The sequence below is a fragment of the Trachypithecus francoisi genome, unplaced genomic scaffold, assembly GCF_009764315.1.
Source record: "Trachypithecus francoisi isolate TF-2019V2 unplaced genomic scaffold, Tfra_2.0 Lachesis_group1, whole genome shotgun sequence".
NCBI lineage: Eukaryota > Metazoa > Chordata > Mammalia > Primates > Cercopithecidae > Trachypithecus > Trachypithecus francoisi.
The window spans coordinates 129,872,135-129,891,758 of NW_022681454.1; the positions used below are offsets into that span (position 1 = coordinate 129,872,135).

The 19,624-nt window shown below is 32.6% G+C and overlaps 1 protein-coding gene across 2 annotated transcripts in view; it reads left to right on the forward strand.

Moving 5' to 3' along the window:
* The window catches only part of PCDH10 (protocadherin 10), a 60,593-nt gene that overhangs the window by 32,242 nt on the left and 8,727 nt on the right, over positions 1-19,624 (forward strand). Inside the window, exon 5 of one of the 2 annotated variants that reach the window (XM_033215272.1) lies at positions 9,527-10,971. The exons of the other annotated variant lie outside the window; for it this stretch is intronic. Coding sequence (XP_033071163.1) covers positions 9,527-9,546 — 20 coding nt within the window. The 3' untranslated portion in view covers positions 9,547-10,971. Of the gene's footprint in view, positions 1-9,526; positions 10,972-19,624 lie in introns of those variants that run through there. 2 annotated transcript variants of the gene reach the window in all.

Here is a 19,624-nt window from a genome sequence, read left to right on the forward strand (position 1 = left end):
ATATTATCTTGTTTCAATAATTAAGCATTTTTGTGTGTGTTTTTGTGTTTTTCTTTTTTTTTTTTTTTTTTTTGAGACGGAGTCTCGCTCTGTCGCCCGGGCTGCTGGAGTGCAGTGGCCGGATCTCAGCTCACTGCAAGCTCCGCCTCCCGGGTTTATGCCATTCTCCTGCCTCAGCCTCCCGAGTACCTGGGACTACAGGCGCCCGCCACCTCGCTTGGCTAGTTTTTTGTATTTTTTAGTAGAGACGGGGTTTCACCGTGTTAGCCAGGATGGTCTCGATCTCCTGACCTCGTGATCCGCCCGTCTCGGCCTTCCAAAGTGCTGGGATTACAGGCTTGAGCCACCGCGCCCGGCCTTGTGTTTTTTTTAAAGCCGAGTTTAATTCATTGCTTATCAGTTTTTCAAATCTCTAATTATCTGATGACAGGTTAAATTGAAAGGAAGAAAAGGAGGTGGTTTAATGAGTTTCTAAAGTATAACTAAAACTAAAGTATGTGCCTAGGCTTTCATTCTAGGATAGGCAATTAAAAATTATACCTATTGCGCCAAGAAGAAATAATATTTATTTAATATGCTCTATCCATCTCACGAAAACAAAAATTTCACTCAAAAAATGGGGATAAAATTTAATCATAATACAAAGAAATAATTTAAATAACAGTTAAGATTATACAATATATGATAATTAGATAATTAATCATTAAAAATTTATATTCTAGATAACTTAATTAGGTTTTTTATCTCTTTCTGAACATACATGCCTTAATTTTAAATTATTTTGACACAAATATATAGAGAACTTATTATATGAACTAGTCCTATATTATAATTTAAAAACACAATACAACATTTTTTTTTTGGCGTTAGTGGTATGTAGTGTCATCTGTGCTATCATGAAGTAGATGCCCTGAGGACAGCATTGCCAGACTTAACAAATAAAATATACTTGGCACTCAAATATTCTATGGGACATACACCTACTAAAAATGATTCATTCATTGTTTATCTGAAATTCAAATGTTATTGGGCCCTCTGTATTTTTTCTGGCAACCCAACTCAAGGGGTTATCAGAACGTATAGTCTTAGTGCTTTAGTGCAGTGTTGTTTTTTCTGCATCTCTTCTCTGTGGCCAGTTTTCAGTGTGTGAACCTTTTTAACTCACTTCTTAGTCTGCTCTTCCTGCTTTTAACCTTCTATTTGCCTTGACATAGAAGTAACCAAATTATGTTAGGGGAAATCTGATCATCAAGTATGCAAATAGCCACACATTTACACACTGTTTCTAAGTTGTATGTGTTGTGTCTTCTTTGAATGTATCTTTGAATAGGCTGTTTAGAAATATTTACCAACCCAGAGCTTCCAATTGTTTACGTGTCTTAAATCTGTTTGGTTGTGGGTAAATTATTTTGAAACTTTACCCTTTTTTAAGTAGGTTATTGATGGGTAATACATTAGCTACACAGCTATATATTTTTTAATGAAGGTCTTATTATTTACTTGTATTTTTTTCTCATCTTACATTGTTGGAATTTATACTTGGTTTTCATATAAAAGATGAAATGGTGCACATCACAAGTAGTTGGAGTAAATATTGTGATACAATAGGTGCAAATAGGCTTATACAAGCACAGCATTCCTGTAATTACAAGAATGACCAATCCCATTCAGCATTTTAATGCTTTTTGTTTTGAAAATCAGTGCTAATTTCAACCTCACAGGAAAGGTGCTAATTTAGTCTTCTTGTAATGTTGTTTTGAAGGAAAACACTTGAAAAGTAAGTGCCTAAATATCACTAAATATTATCAGCTCTACGTTTCTCAAAAAAAAGAACTGTGTATTTTTTTAAGTATGGATATTTTGTTGGAACTTCAGATACACACAATACTGATACAGTAACTTAAATGAAAGTATCCTTTGTTGTTATTAAAGTAAGATATAACTGAGGGAATTGTCTTCAAAATAAATTTTAAGGATACTTCATTGCTAATGTAAACAATGCTATTTTCAAATATTTCTAGAACAAATCCCAATTTCCATATTTTATTGGACTGTGATGAAGGATTCCAGAAAAATTGTCAGTGATATTATAAACATGCAGAGAAAGATATGTTATATTTACATTTCCTCAATATACACCAGTATAGGGTCAGCACATGTGAAAAATAATTCAGTCTCCAAACTTTACTTTGAGATACTAATTGGGCGATGGTGTTCTGTTTGTCGAATGGTATGGTGCCCAAAGCGGCTAGGTTAGGGTCATATCCTGTTATTTTTCTCCTGAGGGAAAATTTATTACGCTTCTAGAACATAATTTTTCACATTTTTAGAGAAACTTGAACTAAGTTCAAGAATATTTTACAAAATTCTATGCTAGTACATTGTCTTGGCTTCTTTTTTAAACAAATATTTTAATATAAAAGTTTAATGTTTTTAGAGTTTCAAAAATAGATCTTTAGAATACTGACAATTCTTGTTTCTAAATGAAAAAGTTAAAAATGATTACTCTGTGTTTTTAGATATCTTCCTCAAGTCAATTCAAATAATAATATTCAAAGCGTTTTGACTATAGGAGTTAATACACTATCACTAGTTTTTGTCATAGTTAAAAGCACTCTTCATCCATATAATTAATTAGAGGTATTATTAAATCTAACAAAACTGAGTTACTATAACTACATCTATTCTCTTAATAATATGAGAGTAGTTGACATAGTTGCAGTAATCCACTGAGTGGATATTTCCTGGTGAAACAGTTGTAAATATACTATTGCCTTGTGAGAAGGTAGTTTTGATTTACACATACACATATATGCATGCATACACACACATATAGAAATTTCTAAGTGCCTGCTGATCTTCTATCTAGAAAAAAAATATCGGTAATGTTTCAGTGGATTCACTTTGTCATACAAAGCTATGTGAGGGTAATTGTATACCATTATATTTGTGGAGTACATTTTTGGACAAATAAAAGCTCCTATTTTTAAAGCTGTTAAGTCCTTTGTATAGCAATGAAATTTGGTTTAAAAATAAACACTGATCAATACTAATTTCTGAAATTGTCTTGGTAGTAAATTTAGGGCCTTTCACAGTATGTCAGCTCTACTTGATTTGGAAGGTATCTCACAGATTACGAAATAAATTTATTCATTGCACACACTCTGCTAGGTGAGAAAATTAGGATGGACCCATTTTTAACTTATAGCTTGAAGTGGTAAATAGTATCTCCCACAATGGTAGCATTAGAATTTTAGGAGAGATGGCCAACTATTTAAGGCTGCCAGAGTTGCTAGAACGAGAATGTCTATGATACAATTATTGTGCTCAACATGCTTCTCTCTTCTATTTGAAATGATATATTTTATTCATCCATTGATGTATATTTCTATTTCACAAAACTGTGTTTGCCTATTTTCTTATTTTTAAATATCCCTGGATTTAAATTTTAATTTAATAACTATTCATTGCAAACTATGTTGTAAGTATTCAATATACATATAAACTAAAGTAAAAATAAATACCTGGCTTTACTATGTATTTCTCACATTAATGGTCTAAAGGATTGTTTGAGTCATTTATTTTACGAGATTTACTTTCTAAAAGATTAATCATGTTTACATACAGTACATATTATAATACTACCATCTCCAAATTCCTGTTTTCCACCTATGTTCTACAATGTCTTATTTCTGTCAAATTAGAATAAAAAAGCATTAAAGCATTCTGTCTAGTGAAAGGAAAAAAAACACATTTAGTGTAAGAGAGTATGAACCTTATGAATTAAAATTAAGAGCATAGTTTGGTGAGGCACAGTAGCTCATGCCTGTAATTCCAGGACTTTGGGAGACCCAGGTGAGGAGATCATTTGAGATCAGAAGTTTGAGACCAGCCTGGGCAACACGGTGAAACCCCGTCTCTACTAAAAATACAAAAATTAGCCTGGCGTGGTGGTGGGCACCCGTAATCCCAGCTACTTAGTAGTCTGAGACAGAAGAATCGCCTGAACCCGGGAAGCTGAGGTTGCAGTGAGCCAGGATTGCACCACTGCATACCAGAGTAAGACTCTATCTCAAAAATAAATAAATAAATAAACCGAAGTAATCAAGATTTTTAAAAATATATATAATATAAAGCTATGTAAATAATATATAAATATATATTGTATAAAAATCTATGTAAATATATATTTACATAGATTCATATATATTTAAATTTAAAATGTAATCTATTCATAATGTCTGGGGAGAGAAAGATAATGATTTAAAATCCAAACAATATACAACTATATTTTAAAAAATAAAAGCAAATATGAGTGTTCAAATGGAAGGTAAATAAAAAATCAAGCAGTTATCCTCTTTTAATAGTTAACACTACTGTGCTTATTTCTGGATGTAAGATTAAACTGAAAAAAAAAAATTCAAAAAGATTTTAAAGGGAACCCTTAAACATGACTCAAGAATAAGACAGAGGAAAGTTAAAAGAATGGATTGTTTATCTGTACAAATTTCTAATGGAGGCTCACTTTAAAACTATTCTGAGGTGTGTGGTGTGCTTTTACATAGAGCAGAGAGCAGACATTTCTGACTTCCACGGGGGGAATGTGTTCAAGTTCTTGTACGCTAGATGCATTTATATGTAAAGAAGTGTCCTGATGATGAGGCTTATTGAACACTTGAATAAGCTCTGGAATAGGTTACTGATCTCAGCCTCCGGAAATTTTTCACTGCAGTGGAGAGTCTCGGGCATCAGAGATATTTGAAGGGTGTCCTTTCTTTAAATTGCAGAAATAGATTATTTCATAAACTTAATGTATGTTCTTTAGTGTCTGAGGTTTATACAGTCATAAAGTGTAAAGGGTATTTTCTTTCCTCTTTTGCAAATTTGACAATGGGAATATTCAATTTATAAAATTTTTATTTTAATGTATTATGTAAGATAATTTTTACCAGGCAACTACATGCAATAAATAATATATCAGTACTGACAATTTTACAATTATTTTTGCAACATACATGTGACTGTCATTTGTCTTAAGTCATTAGTCATTTAATACCTTAAAATATTAATTTAAGTATTTAATTTTTTCTCATAGCTTAATATCAGTTGCAAATTATAAAAGGCAAAAATAGGATTCCACAATATAAGGAAAAATATATACCATGGAATTTTTATTAAAAATTATATCTATGCTAAGTTGTGAGAAGGTAGATATTTGAAATTCTCTTTTCCATTAAGGATACGTTTTCACCTGTAGTTTAGATATTAAGATAAGTGTCTTAATCTAGCATTTATGATTCACTATGAAGAATAAATGCAGTGAATGAATAAAATTAAAAAGGAACACAGTCCTTTTCCTATTACTTCTGATTTCATTTAATTGAAAATAAAACCTTCTTTCCCATCAAGTGACCAATTCCCTACATGCTGATGCATCACAAGAAAAGAATGCTTTTGTGAAATAAAAAGAAAAAAATTCTCCGAGTATGCTTTGATAATTCCAAAACATACATAGAATACATTAGAAAGCATAAAGATTCTCTGTGTATTTGACTCATTCTGTTGAACCTGAAATGCATCAGCAAATGTTCCATGTTACTTAACACTGGAATAATTGTCCTGGTCCTGGCTCTAAAATGTCATCAATTAATTTTTTTTTTTTTTTTTTTGTGGGGAGGGTCAGATAATATTTGCTTGCTACTTGTCCAACATTAGCCCATGCAACGCTAAAAGAATAATAGGTTTTGTTTGTTTTTTGAGGCAGAGCCTTGCTCTGTCTCCTAGGCTGGACTGCAGTGGCAGGATCTCAGCTCATTGCAACCTCCACTTCACAGATTCAAGCAATTCTTGTTCCTCAGCCTCCAGAGTAGCTGGGGTTATAGGCCTGTGACACTAAACCCTGCTAACTTCTGTATTTCTAGTAGAGACGGGTTTTCGACATGTTGGTCAGGCTGGTCTCAAGTTCCTGGGCTCAAGTGATCCACCCGCCTCGGCCTCCCAAAGTGTTGGAATTACAGGCGTGAGCCATCATGCCCAGCCAAGAATAATAGTTATTCAATGTTTAAATTCAACCCTTAAAAGGTTTGAAATAAAGCGGATGTGACTAAAACTTTAGTAATAGTATAAACTATTTCTAGGTTGGCAGGATTTTGGCTCCTCTGCATCCTTAGACTCCTTGTCTGTGGATTCAATCAACTGTGGATAAAACAATATTTGGAAAAAAAAATCCTACAAAGTTTCAAAAAGCAAAACTAATTTGCCATGCACTGAGTACTACCTTGAATTTATGTGAACAGTGATGTGCCTGCTGTTAGGCATTATATTACATGTTGTAAGTAACCTGAAGATAATTTTGCATATTTAAGAGGACATGATAGGATATATGCATACACTACAGGCCATTTATAAGGGACTTGAGCATCCTCCGATTTGGGGGGCAACCTGGAACCAGGCCCTCACAGATACTGAGGGATAACTCTTCACAAATGTACGATTAACTTCTGACATGGAGGAAATCTTCCTTCTTCAATCTAATTAGTTCTGACCTTCAGAACTTAGATCAGATCTAAGTTCAGATCTTATATTCGTCCTATCCAAATCTGCATTACTGAATTAACGCATAGGTGGGAGGAAGCAAATTTAATAAAAGGTGATTATATTATTCAGACAAGTAGAATAGGTGGATTATTCAGACAAGTAGAATAGGTGAACTTTAAAAGAAAAAAAAAAAAAACATGTAACTCTAAGCAGCAATTAAAAGATGTCTTTTAAGTTTATGTTTATATTTAAGATATTGAGTATAACGTGTGTTAAGCTTCTGTGTTCTTATAACTGTGAACCATTTTAATACTTCCTTTTATTAAAAAGAAACAATTTCTTTTTGTATCCTAACTAAATCAAGTGAACATATAATATTTATGTTAATGGCTTTTAAGCCATAAGAACTAGAAATGATATTTTATTACTCTAAACATATGCTCGGTTGACTACTTTCTGAATTTATACTAAGATGTAGTTTTTCAGTATATTAGTTTTTTGACATAATGAATTAGTTTATAGGTTGACTATAGGTCACTCCTGAGTTTCTTTTGTTGTTGAACTAAGAAAAGAATGTTTCCTCTAAATCAGCATTTTCTGATTTTTACTATTAAAAATAAAGGCCCCAACCCAGCTTATTTTGAAAGAAGTAATATTATTTGTAGGTGACAATATTTTCCTGGGTTGTCCAGAAAGCACAAAATGTTCTGTAACTAATGATAGTGTTTCTTTTCACTCACCAGTGGGTCCAGTTTGGACAACAAATTATTTGGTGACCGTAATGATTTGCTCTGAGTCATTTTATAAACTTGAACTTCTATGGTTTCACTATTCTAATTTATTGAATAATTTTCAATTCTGATTGGTGTAAACACATTTATTTGAATTATTTCACATATAAGTTTCTCATGAAATAGTTTGAACTCAAGGACACAGAAAAATAGGATTTCATTCTATTAAAATAATAATTCCATTTACTTGTAGAATATTCTCTGGAATATTATGACCTGGCTACTGTGTGGTACAATATTGTATCAAATTCATTTTATACTTCTTGATATCATATAATATTATAAAATATGTTCTGATTACTTACTTTTTTTTTTTTTTGAGATGTAGTCTCGCTCTGCCCCCCAGGCTGGAGTGCAGTGGCTGGATCTCAGCTCACTGCAAGCTCCGCCTCCCGGGTTCACGCCATTCTCCTGCCTCAGCCTCCCAAGTAGCTGGGACTACAGGCGCCCGCTACCTCGCCCGGCTAGTTTTTTGTGTTTTTTTTTTTAGTAGAGACGGGGTTTCACCGTGTTAGCCAGGATGGTCTCGATCTCCTGACCTCGTGATCCGCCCGTCTCGGCCTCCCAAAGTGCTGGGATTACAGGCTTGAGCCACCGCGCCCGGCCCTCTGATTACTTTCAATAATAGTTATTATACTACATAATACATGTAGATATTTATTTTCATTTTCATTTCTGTTGATGATGGTGCCTGACTGCTATGTTTTTGTTGTTGTTGTTGTTGTTGTTGTTGTTGTTGTTGTTGTTGTTTTTGAGATGGAATTTCGCTCTTGTCTCACAGGCTGGAGTGCAATGGCACGATCTTGGCTCACTGCAACTTCTGCCTCCTGGGTTCAAGCAATTCTCCTACCTCAGCCTCCACAGTAGCTGGGATTATAGGCGCCCACCACCATGCCAGGCTAATATTTTGTATTTTTAGTAGAGACAGAGATTCACCATGTTGGCCAGACTGGTTTCAAACTCCTGACCTCAGGTGACCCACCCACCTCGGCCTTCCAAATTGCTGGGATTACAGGCGAGAGCCGCCACATCCGGCCGACTCTATGATTTTAATTGATGTGCCTGCTAAATGGTGAACTAGTAAACAACTGTTTCATGGTCAGAAACTGAGCTTTTGAGGAAAAATAAATTAGGATAAATAGATAATTAGATAGACTTGAAATGAGTTGAAATACCAGAGAATAAGGTTGAGAAGATCAATGTGTTCTTATCTTTGTTTAAAAAAAGCACCATTTATGAGATTAAAATAATTCAGTTTTGCTACTTAATGTGCTTAGTAACTTTTAATGAGATATGTGAAAATTTTGTCTAAATTCAACTGGCTTTATTTTCAGCACATTTTTGTTATATGTCTGTTATGTGCCACGTACTGATTGATATGATACAACTGCTCTCATTGTGCTTATGGTCAAATATTACAAAGTTTATGGATAAGGGAAGAAATATTATTTATCATTACAAATAAAATACTTAAAATTATGAAATCTGGACAATCAAATCTGGGCATTCTGCTCTGTAATTTAATATATTTTATACAACTGGAACAAATTTGATAATATTTTTCTCCCCTTTGCCTTTATTAATTCCTTTTTGAGAAAACTGATCCTCATAAATAAGAATACTTTAAAAAAATCTATGGACCATAAAAAGACTTGGTTTTAAAATTTTATAAATGAGATTAAATAAATCTAGAAAATGTGAGTCATCTTTAAATTATTTAACTACATAAATACTTTCTGGTACAGTTTTCTATAATAAATATTGGTTTAATATATATAATTTATAGTTTATGAAATTAAATGTAAAACAAGTTATTTATAGATTTTGCTAGAGACATTTTCTAGAAATGTAAGGGCCACACATTTTTTTTTTTTCTATACTCTTGCATAGTGAAGTGTAGGGATTGTTTTATTTAGATAACTTTAAGAAGTTAATCTTGACAAATTTAGTCTTTGGTATATAAAATATCCATTTCCCATGCAAAACTAATTTATAAGAATATCAAAATTATCATTTTCAGAATACCAAACAACAGAATGGCTATGACTACTAGCAGTGAAAAAGTTTGACACTACATGTGTTTGGTGTGAGGGTACAACTAGTTTCTAATGGTATTTCCTTCTTTTACAATAACATGTAATTCTAAACTCCAAAAATCAACCTATTTTTCTTAGAGTATTTTTCTTTCTTTTTCACAGCACGGAAAAGGATATGCTAGTCAATTCTACAGGACTTACCTGAAGCAGCATGATTTGCACAAAGTCGACCAACAAAAGCATCAACTTTTCAACTTCATTATCTTGGCCATCCAGTTAGTCATGTGTAACTGATTTAGATTTCGGGCGGAGTCATCATGGCCAATTATAGGACCTAATTGCTCTCAGCAGGCCTGAGAAATGAGTTGAAATGTGCAGAACTGTAGAAACTTTAGAGGCAACTGATTTTGCCTCCCCGATCAGTGTGTGCCTGTTTACAGCACTATCTATCTTTCTCTCTCCAAATGTCACTGAGCCCTTTAGATGTTTATATTCACCTCGAGAAGCCAGTCATAAAGATAAAGGAAATTTGTGCATTATAAATGCAATATCACTGTTTTAAACTTGACTGTTTTATATTATTTTTGTGTGATCAAGTGTCCCCCAAACTATTCCAACTTTACAAGAGAAATTGTGATTATGTTCTTTTCACCTGTGGGTTATAAAAAATGTTGTATTCTGAAGACCCACAAAATATCAAAGACATTCTGTAGTTTATACACCGTGTTGCAAAGTGTTTACTGTACTATTTCAAAGCTTCTAAATAAATATAAAATATATATATTATATTATATAATTTTCCTAAAATGTGGTACAACTCAGTTGGTTTTTAAATGGATGCATACAGTACACATAATACAATAAAATAAAAGGTAATTCAGGGTCCCAATGACAAACTTACTAAGAAAAAATCATTAATAGTTTTCTCCCAATTTTCATATCTTACTCAACCCTGTTTTTCCTTGTTTAAAAGAAAATGATGCTCTAAGCTACAAAATTTTGTCAAAAACTCGTACTGAATTTTCAATGCCAAAGACGTAGCTATTGATATTATCAGACAGAGCACTGACTATATACTATCAAACTATCTAACAATCTACATGAGTCTGATTCTATTTCTATGGCTTTGAATTTAGAATCACTTAAAGCTTTTATAAAGAATCGATAAATTCACCAGTATTTGTTGTTAGAAAAAAAAAAACTGGGTGTCTGTACGTTTTGTGGTGTAAAATATGTAACTGAAGATTACTATTTTAAGAAGTCATCAGTCATATAACTCACACAGAATTTTATTTTACATAGTTTTACATAGTTTTGTGACTTAATTACACATGAATATAACATCTATAACTCTATATGAATATATGGAGATATATAAACATCTGAACTGGTAAAGAATAACTAAAATATGAAAGATCTCTAAATTTAAGATAAATTTAGAGATAGAAACATGTTACATTATTGTTTCAGTATTCCATATGAAAATTTTATAGCTTAAATGTAGTCAGTGTTTGATTAATGAAAAAAATCTTCATAAGTCAGCCTTCAAAAGTTAAGCTTGCCTTTTACTTTTATGTCAACAATATTATTAAATTTAGTAAGAAGCACTTTCCCTTCTTTTATATATTTTTTCTACTGTTTATGCTGGTTAGAACACATTGGAGAGAGGAAAAAACATCAGACAACGTAAGATAATCTTTCAAGCAAAAAACAGAATTGTCACAGCTCCTCTCACCCTTTAAAACACTATATCAAAATATTATATCAAACCTTCAACATTATATCAAACTGTTTGCCCAGTTCAAATTAGAAACCTGTTTTGAAATATTTCCCTTAATTTTTAACTGATATTATATTCAATGACAGGTTGAGCTGCACTGTGTTATTAAAGAATAGCCTAAAACTTAACACTTGACAAATGTTCTTCATCACATTTTATGTAACTTAAGTGGAAATTTTTCCTTAGATTTAACATTAAAATGCATACACACACACACACACACACACACACACACACACATACACTTAGGTCCTGATATGTACATTCAGAGTGATATATTGGTATCACTCATTTGACTGTTATCAAATTAGATATTAATGTATCGTATTCCAGTCAGTTCATATATCAAAATAATGTATGTAATGTTCCAGCCTTTTGAAGTCTCTTTAAACATATATGAAGTTAACAGATCATATGTAATACAAAAAGCACATAAATTCACTAAGTGCAGCAGTAACATTTTCTTAAATTTTTGGCATTACTACTACATTAGTATTTTGAATGACAGACTATTTTAGTAAGGAAATGTTTATACATAATTTAACAGGAAAAAAATCTGTTTGTTCCAATTCTTTTGTTTAACAAGAAAATGATTTTCTTGTTGAGTCACTCTGCTTTAATTAAAATGTTTCATGCATCATTTTGCAATCATGGATGAATATCCACATCCATCTTCCTTACTGCATGCATTGAAAATAAGATTATACTCACTTCATGTATAGTAATTATATTAAGTCATTTACTTCAAAGACATTTTCTTTAATTATTTAACCTTTTATATCATTGTATATAATCTCCCTTGAACCAACTTTTTATATTATATATTTGTGTATTAGTTATTTTCATATATCCTAGTAACTACTTATACTAACTTACATTTTAGTTCTTAAATTACACCATCAATCTACAAAACCAAAACCAGAAACTTCTTCCTAATTTGGGGGACAAATAGTATTGTTTAAAGATAAAATACTAAATTATTAGGTCATTAATCAACTATCTGTTGCATCCCAAGTAAATTAAAAGTTACAGCAGAATAAGGATATGATTTAGTAAGTTGGTTAAAATGTTTTCTTCCCATGAGGGGTACTATAAAATGGAAAGTGCAACCAACAAATAATGAAGGTTTCTAATTAAGCATTTACTAGATTAATATATCAAGGAATTTTAGAATAGGCTTTCTATTTAATCTGGTCATTCTAATATCCAATCTTAACATAATTTTATATACATCAAAGAAAAATAATATCCATCTTATTAGATAGTATTTTGTCAATAAATTATTTCAGAAAAAAATAATCATGTCATTTACTCCTTGTTAACATGGTTAGTTTTAGAGCAGTCAAAGTCAAAAATAAAATTTCCTGTGGAAACAGTGTCTTAATGTTTCAAAGGTATGTCAAAAGACAATTTTTAGAAAATATTTCATCCACATGTAGAATTCTAATTTTTAATGTGTGAACATAGTTTGGTGAAATCATCTTAAATCAAATCTAAATATCACATCAGAATTACTTCACAGATACAATAGTGTCAGTATGTGTGTCATCTTTTCTCGGCAAATATTAAGGAAATATGTGTATTTTATTTTATAAAGATATTAAATGCAATGCCTTTATCAAACATTGCAAATTAAGAACTATAGTCGAATATTTGAATATTTTAATTTCTCATTGTTTTATTTGTTATGAGTTGTAATTTGCCATCAGATTCTCTGTATTATAGAAGCTATCTTGCCTCTTCAATTACGAGGAGGAAAAAGATTCTCACAATTCTCAACATAATCTTTAACAACTGTACATTAATTGTACCATTTTACCTTCTAAACATTATTTACTGGAGCTCAGTTAATCTTTAAAACAATTACTCAGGCAGAATGTGGCAAAAGTTCAGCAAGATCAAGAAAAGTATTTAAGTTACTGACTGATCATAGCACTGTTATTTGTCATTGCATGTATTTTTCCCCCTCATTTTTCTATGTGTGCTATTGATACCCAAGGAACTCAAAAATACTTAAAATATTGGTATACTTGATGATTTTTCTGAAAATCTTATATTTTTCATATTACAATTTCTTGGGTTCTTTATCTTTTTCAAGTCTAATTTTGTAGTGGTAAAGGCTTTGCACTTAACATCCTTTTATGTTCCTTTTTAACAAGGAAAAACAGAAAATAATGGAATTCCATATTTTTTACACCATGAAGTAGTAAAATTATTTTATATATTGTTAGTACTTCAAGAAACATCCCTCTGCGAAGTCAGACAAAATCCTTATACAGTAATTTGTGAAACTGTTCAGTAGAGTATTTTTTTCTTCAAATCTTGGCATAGGTTTTAGATTATAGCATTCTGTAAGAATGCGGGTAGATGGGTGCCGCCAGAGTATTGCAGGCAATAATACGACTAAAATTCTAATACTTTTAGTGTGCATGCATGTATTTCTAATCACTGTTATTTTTTAAGTATTTGTAAAATTAGGAAAATTGCTTTTATTTCTTGAAAATTTGTCACATGCTGAGTTTGAAGTTTTACCCTCCAGATGTTTTTGAGTTGCATAAAAATCTTGCATTCATCATTCAAAAAATACTAAATTTCACATGAGACTCAAAAATTTCTGAATGATATAACTCAGACTTCCAACATATTCATACATGCTAGAGCTGAAAGTAAGCAGGGAATTTCAGCTCTAAACACATTTTTGAGACAGTTATCTGTGAGTGAAAACAGGGTATTATAACTAAAGATGAGTTTCAATCTTAACTATAGTGTTTGTTACTGTGAATGCTATAATAATACATAAGTAAAATGAGTGTAAATGTAATAAATTATTTTATACTGCTGTATACATATGAAATAAATAAAACTAGGATACATATTATGCCATTTTTCCATGCATGCATCTTCCACTGACGCCTGTGGGAGCTTTGAATAAAAATCAGTGGCAAATATGGTTCTAAGTTTAAAAACATCTAATGCTGATTTAGTAATTTTAGTCTTAATATAACAGGTCTAAGGGAACATCTGTTCAAAACTGAGTCTCATTTGAAGCAGCATATGCTAGGTTTTGAAGAATTTTATTATATTTATAGTTTTGAAAGTAGACATTTAGTTGTATATGATTCTCATGATACCCAAAATGAATCATAGAAGCATATATTTTTCCACCTAATGGTGTATTTACTTTTTAACTTTTTTTTGATGTGTAGTAAATCCAAGGGTCCACAAAGATTAACATAGAGGTTGTACTTAAGATTTGAGTGCCTTCAAGCAATAAAAAAAAAGGATTTTATCTAAAACTTTAGAAACACAGTATTTCATATTTAAAGTTGACAGAAATGTAAGGAAAAAATCCATATGGGTATCATTTTCCAAGTAGAAAATGTGAATGAAAGGATAGATTCTTTTTACAATATTAAAATAATCAAATTAACCCTATAGAAATTTAGGTCTGAATTAACTACAAGGTAAAAGAAGAAATGTGCTTCTTAATCTCGTGTTCGTTCTCTGTAACTGATTTTCTTGAGTTCAAATTGCACACATCTGAACAAAGGTTCATTTTATAAGGCAACAAGTTGGCCGGGGGGAGGGTGTGACTAGGTGTTTCTCTTGCTTTGAACATCTGATAAACCAATTCAGTGGAAGAGAACTGAATAAAATACAGAAGAATGATAGTTCTCAATGAAATGTTAACAGCTATAATTACAAGTTGTCTTGATTCCCCCTGTATATCGCTACCTTTTTTCCCTTACTTTCACTCTTTCTGGGAAATATAACACAGACTCTTTAAGATTATGAATTTTCAGTGGTAAAATTAAATTGTATTAGATGACAGACATATACTGAGGTCTGACAGTGAGAGAATGTACAAATGAATGGTATTATTTGCCTTTAGGAAAATTCTAATTTCCAAGGAAATTGGAGGAAAATATTAAATAATCAAAGAATTAAGTGATCAAAATTTACGGTTGAGAGTTATCAGTGGCCCGAGATTATAACATAAAAAAAGAAGTAAATAGAATAGAAAAATAGATTAGAAAAGCATCAAAATACATCATTTATGTAAAAGCAAATGGTTCTTTGTGAAACTTTTTTCAGATATATGTATAAAATAGGTCACAATGTAAAATATATTTCTTACTGTGAATCACTCCCCAAAATATTTGAAAAGCACTGCACCATATGATCTGTATTTCAAATTTAAACTTATTTAATGCTGTGGAAACAGGGAAGATATTTTTGAAGTTACCTCACATCTGAATCTTAATCTTTTACCCTTTGTAAAATATGGATAAGTACACTTAGTTGTAGAATAGCTGTGAGGATTAGATGAGTGGATAAATCTGAAATGCATAGCACAATGTTAACACAGACTTGTAACTGCCCAACAGGTTCACCTTGCCCACTGCTTGGACACAGCCAATTTATCATGACAGGGGAATTGCAATAGAGAAAGTTATTCATGCAGAGCCTGCTGTTAGGGAGACCAGAGTTTTTTTTATTATTCAAATCAGTTTTCCAGAGTATTTGGGGAATCAGAGTTTTTAAGGATAATTCGGTGGGTAGGGGGACCAGTGAATCAGATCTGATTAGATGGTTCAGAGATGAAATCATAGGAAATAGAAGCTGTTAAGCTGTCATGTTGCACTGTTAGTTGCTGGCTGGGGGTCACAAGACCCGATGCACCAGTTTATCAATCTGGGTGGTGCCAACTGATTGATTAAGTGCAGAGTCTCCAAAATATCTCAAGCAGTGACCTTAGGTATTGCAATAGTGAAGTTATCCCCAGAAGAAATTTAGAAAAGGTCAGAATCTTGTAGCCTTCAGCTGCATGACTCTTAAACCATAATCTCTAATCTTGTGGCTAATTTGTTAGTCCTACAAAGGCAGTCTAGTCCCCAGACAGGAAAGGGGTTTGTTTTGGGAAAGGGCTGTTATCATCTTTGTTTCAAAGTTAAGCTATAAACCAAGTTCCTCCCAAAGTTAGCTGGGCCTATGCCTAGGAGTGAACAAGGACAGCTTGGAGGTTAAAAGCAAGATGGGGTTGGCTAGCTTGGATCTCTTTCACTGCAATAATTTTCTCAGTTATAACTTTGCAATGGCAGTTTCACAATGAGAGTAGTATATGTTATTACTTTTTTTTTCAACATTTAACCACTGATCTTGGTTACTAAAAGTATAGAATACAGTCTACAAACAAAAGAAATTCTTTTCTCAAAATTTCAACCTGCCACAGAGTTGTGTCTAAGCAGTGCAAATTTCAAAACCTCAAGATGAAAGTAGACTTGCCTTTGGTATCCACTCATCAGCTCAGTTCATATTTGCCTCTCCATTTATCAGTAGTATGGAGTACAAAAAATAAAACACATCTGGCTAGCTTCACTTTCTTCCTCCACTTCATTTTACAACTCTCAAATAGTCCCCTGTCTCTACTGTTGAAAAATACATGTGTATGTTTGGACTAGGACATATTTATCTGACCCCAGTGTCCTTTCTGAATATGTATTTCCGTACAAATAAATGCTTGTTGGAAATACCGAATATTTGACAGAATCATTTTGTTTGCATATGATTTTCATAAAAATGAATTAGGGCAGTGTTCAGTATCTGCTCAATAGAATTGAATTTTAAAAGTTGCTCTAATAATAGACTTCTTGAAATTGTCATTACTTAGCTTGACAGGCTCTGTTCCCTAGAGATGTCCTTTGGGTGTTCAGAATATAACTAAAATCTCCTCTTTATTTTCTTTTTTTTTTTCTTTTGAATCAAAAGTTTTATCTCCTTGTCAGGAAAACTAGGTTTAAAATTTCCCAGTTCAGGTAGTTCAAATTAATCTGTGACTTAACTGATATTTCTAAAGGAGTATTCATATTGTGAAGGGAATTAATTGATTCATACTGAAAATATTGTGTAGGTGAAGATATTTTTGTTTTGGTATGCTTCTTTATTTTTCGTAGAAAACATCTGATGATCATTGGGCAGCTCCTCAACCAATCTGTCTGAAAGATAGGAACATTTAGATAACATTGCAATCACCTAATCTGAAACACAATCCCCATCTCCATTTTCTCCCTATCATTATGAATAACTCTTCTCTTGATCATGAAAAAAAGGAAGAAAAGAAGTGTTGGCATGGTGACTTGTGTAAGCCCACAACTCTAAATCTTACTTCAAAAATGTGAGAATTCTCTTATTCTCAGTTGTGTTTCTTAATTAATAATAGAGTGAATAGCCAATTTCAAACTTCTCTAGCAAAGTATTTCTCTCAAAATTGTGTGCGTATATACGTGTGTGTTTGTGTGTGTGTGTGTGTAATTGGGAAAGGTATAACAGGCTCATATGAAAGAATTACATGAACATAAAGGATCATATTATAGGTAAAACATCTGTCTTTCGTTCCTCTCTAATGTTAGTCTTTAAAATATCAAAATGCCTGTTTGGAAAGCAATAGTATTTGATCATCAACAAACTGGCATGGGCCTTTCAACACCATGCAATCAATGATTTATTTTAACATTACATGAAAACCACCCTTATTTATGACAGGGCTATGAAGAGTACAAAAAACAAAAATAAAAACAAAAACAAAAACAAAAAACATGGTTGTAACAGAATATACCAAACAAAACTGAATTAAAGACAGAGAGAATGAGAGATGTGTGTGAGTTACATTTTAACATACATAAGTTAAAATAAGGAAAAACGTAATGAAAACAAATGATAAGTAATTCTAGTTTTAACCTGACAAAGAATGAAATGAAGTGGTATAGTACTCTTTAAGCAACATTAAGAAGTATATTAAATTTTATTTTAAAATGTGGTAATATCAAACCACCTCATTGAATGCCTCCATAGATGCTTGTGTTGCTTCCATTGCCTCTTTGACAATCATGTATGGCCTCACATGACAGTGTTTGCAAATATTACTCCATTTAAAGGTGTATTCCTGATTCTAGGATGATGTCCTTATAACTTTAGAAACCAGAATAGGGGAACATTGGTGATACCACTAACATCATGCAAAAATATGTAATACTGGCCTAGCTTTTTACCAAGTTATATGATAAGGCTACAACACTGTGGTTATTGGTTATAGATGTTGCTGCTGAGGTGGGAAGCAAACTTCCAACTGCAAATCAGTTATTTGGAGTGAAAAGGATATATTAGGTGATTTTTTTACTTTAAGATGTATTTTTGTGTGTGTGAGAAAGCATTTTTTAACACTCTATAGAAGCGTCTATCCAAGTCCTAGATATAATAACAATAAAAGATAAAAGTATATACTACAAATAACTAAGAATTGCCTAATTTAGATTTAGCAAGATAACTTGTCTGGCTGGTGGCTCATACTTGTAATCCCAGCGCTTTAGGAGGACGAGGTGTAAGGATCGTTTGAGTTCAGGAATTGGAGACCAGCCTGGGTGACACGGAGAGACCCTGTCTCTGCAAAACAATTTTTTAAAAATTTAGCTGGGAGTAGTGGCGCGCACCTGTAGTCACAGCTACATGAAAGGCTGAAATGGTAGGATCACTTGAGCTGGAGAGGTGGCAGTTACAGTGAGCTGAGACTGTATCACTGCACTCCAGCCTGGGTGACAGAGTGAAACCCTGTCTAAATAATAATAATAATAATAATAATAATAATAAATTAAATAGCAAGATAACTTGCAACAATGGAAAAGAGAAAAAGAGACGTTGGGGTAAGAAGAGATTACTGTGAATCTCTAGGTAAAGAACAAATGAACCCAATTGACTTAGAATGGACTGGTGAAAATGGAGGGGAGAGGGTAGAATTGAGAGGCCTTTCAGAGGACAAATAGACTGTACTTCCTCACTACCTTGATGGTCGGTCAGCTGATGAAGGCGAGGGAGAAATGATGGAGAGGACCATAATGCCATTAAACAAATTAATGTAAAGGAAAAAAAAAAAGTGCAGAAAGGTATCTTATTTGTAGAAAGGCTTTCTAATTTTACTATTTAATTTTACTATGCTTTCTGCCGATGTGGGGCCTGAAGTGCATTATAGTTAAACAATTCCACAGTTGTTGTTAATTTTTTCTTTTTTATTTATTTATTTATTTTTTGTTTTGAGACGGACTCTTGCTCTGTCACCCAGGCTGGAGTTCAGTGGCGCGTTCTTGGCTCACTGCAAGCTCCACCTCCCGGGTTCACGCTATTCTGCTGCCTCAGCCTCCCCAGCAGCTGGGACTACAGGCAGACGCCACCACGCCTGGCTAATTTTTTTGTGTTTTTAGTAGAGAGAGGGTTTCACCGTGTTATCCGGGATGGTCTCAATCTCCTGACCTCGTGATCCACCCGCGTCAGCCTCCCAAAGTGTTGGGATTACAGGCGTGAGCCACCCCGCCCGGCCTTTAATTTTGATTCTAAAATGGTACTATCCATGCTGCATTCTGCTTTATTCTCTGTATAATAACTGATGGTTGTTAATACTATTTAAATTAAATCTCTAAGTCAAAACTTTC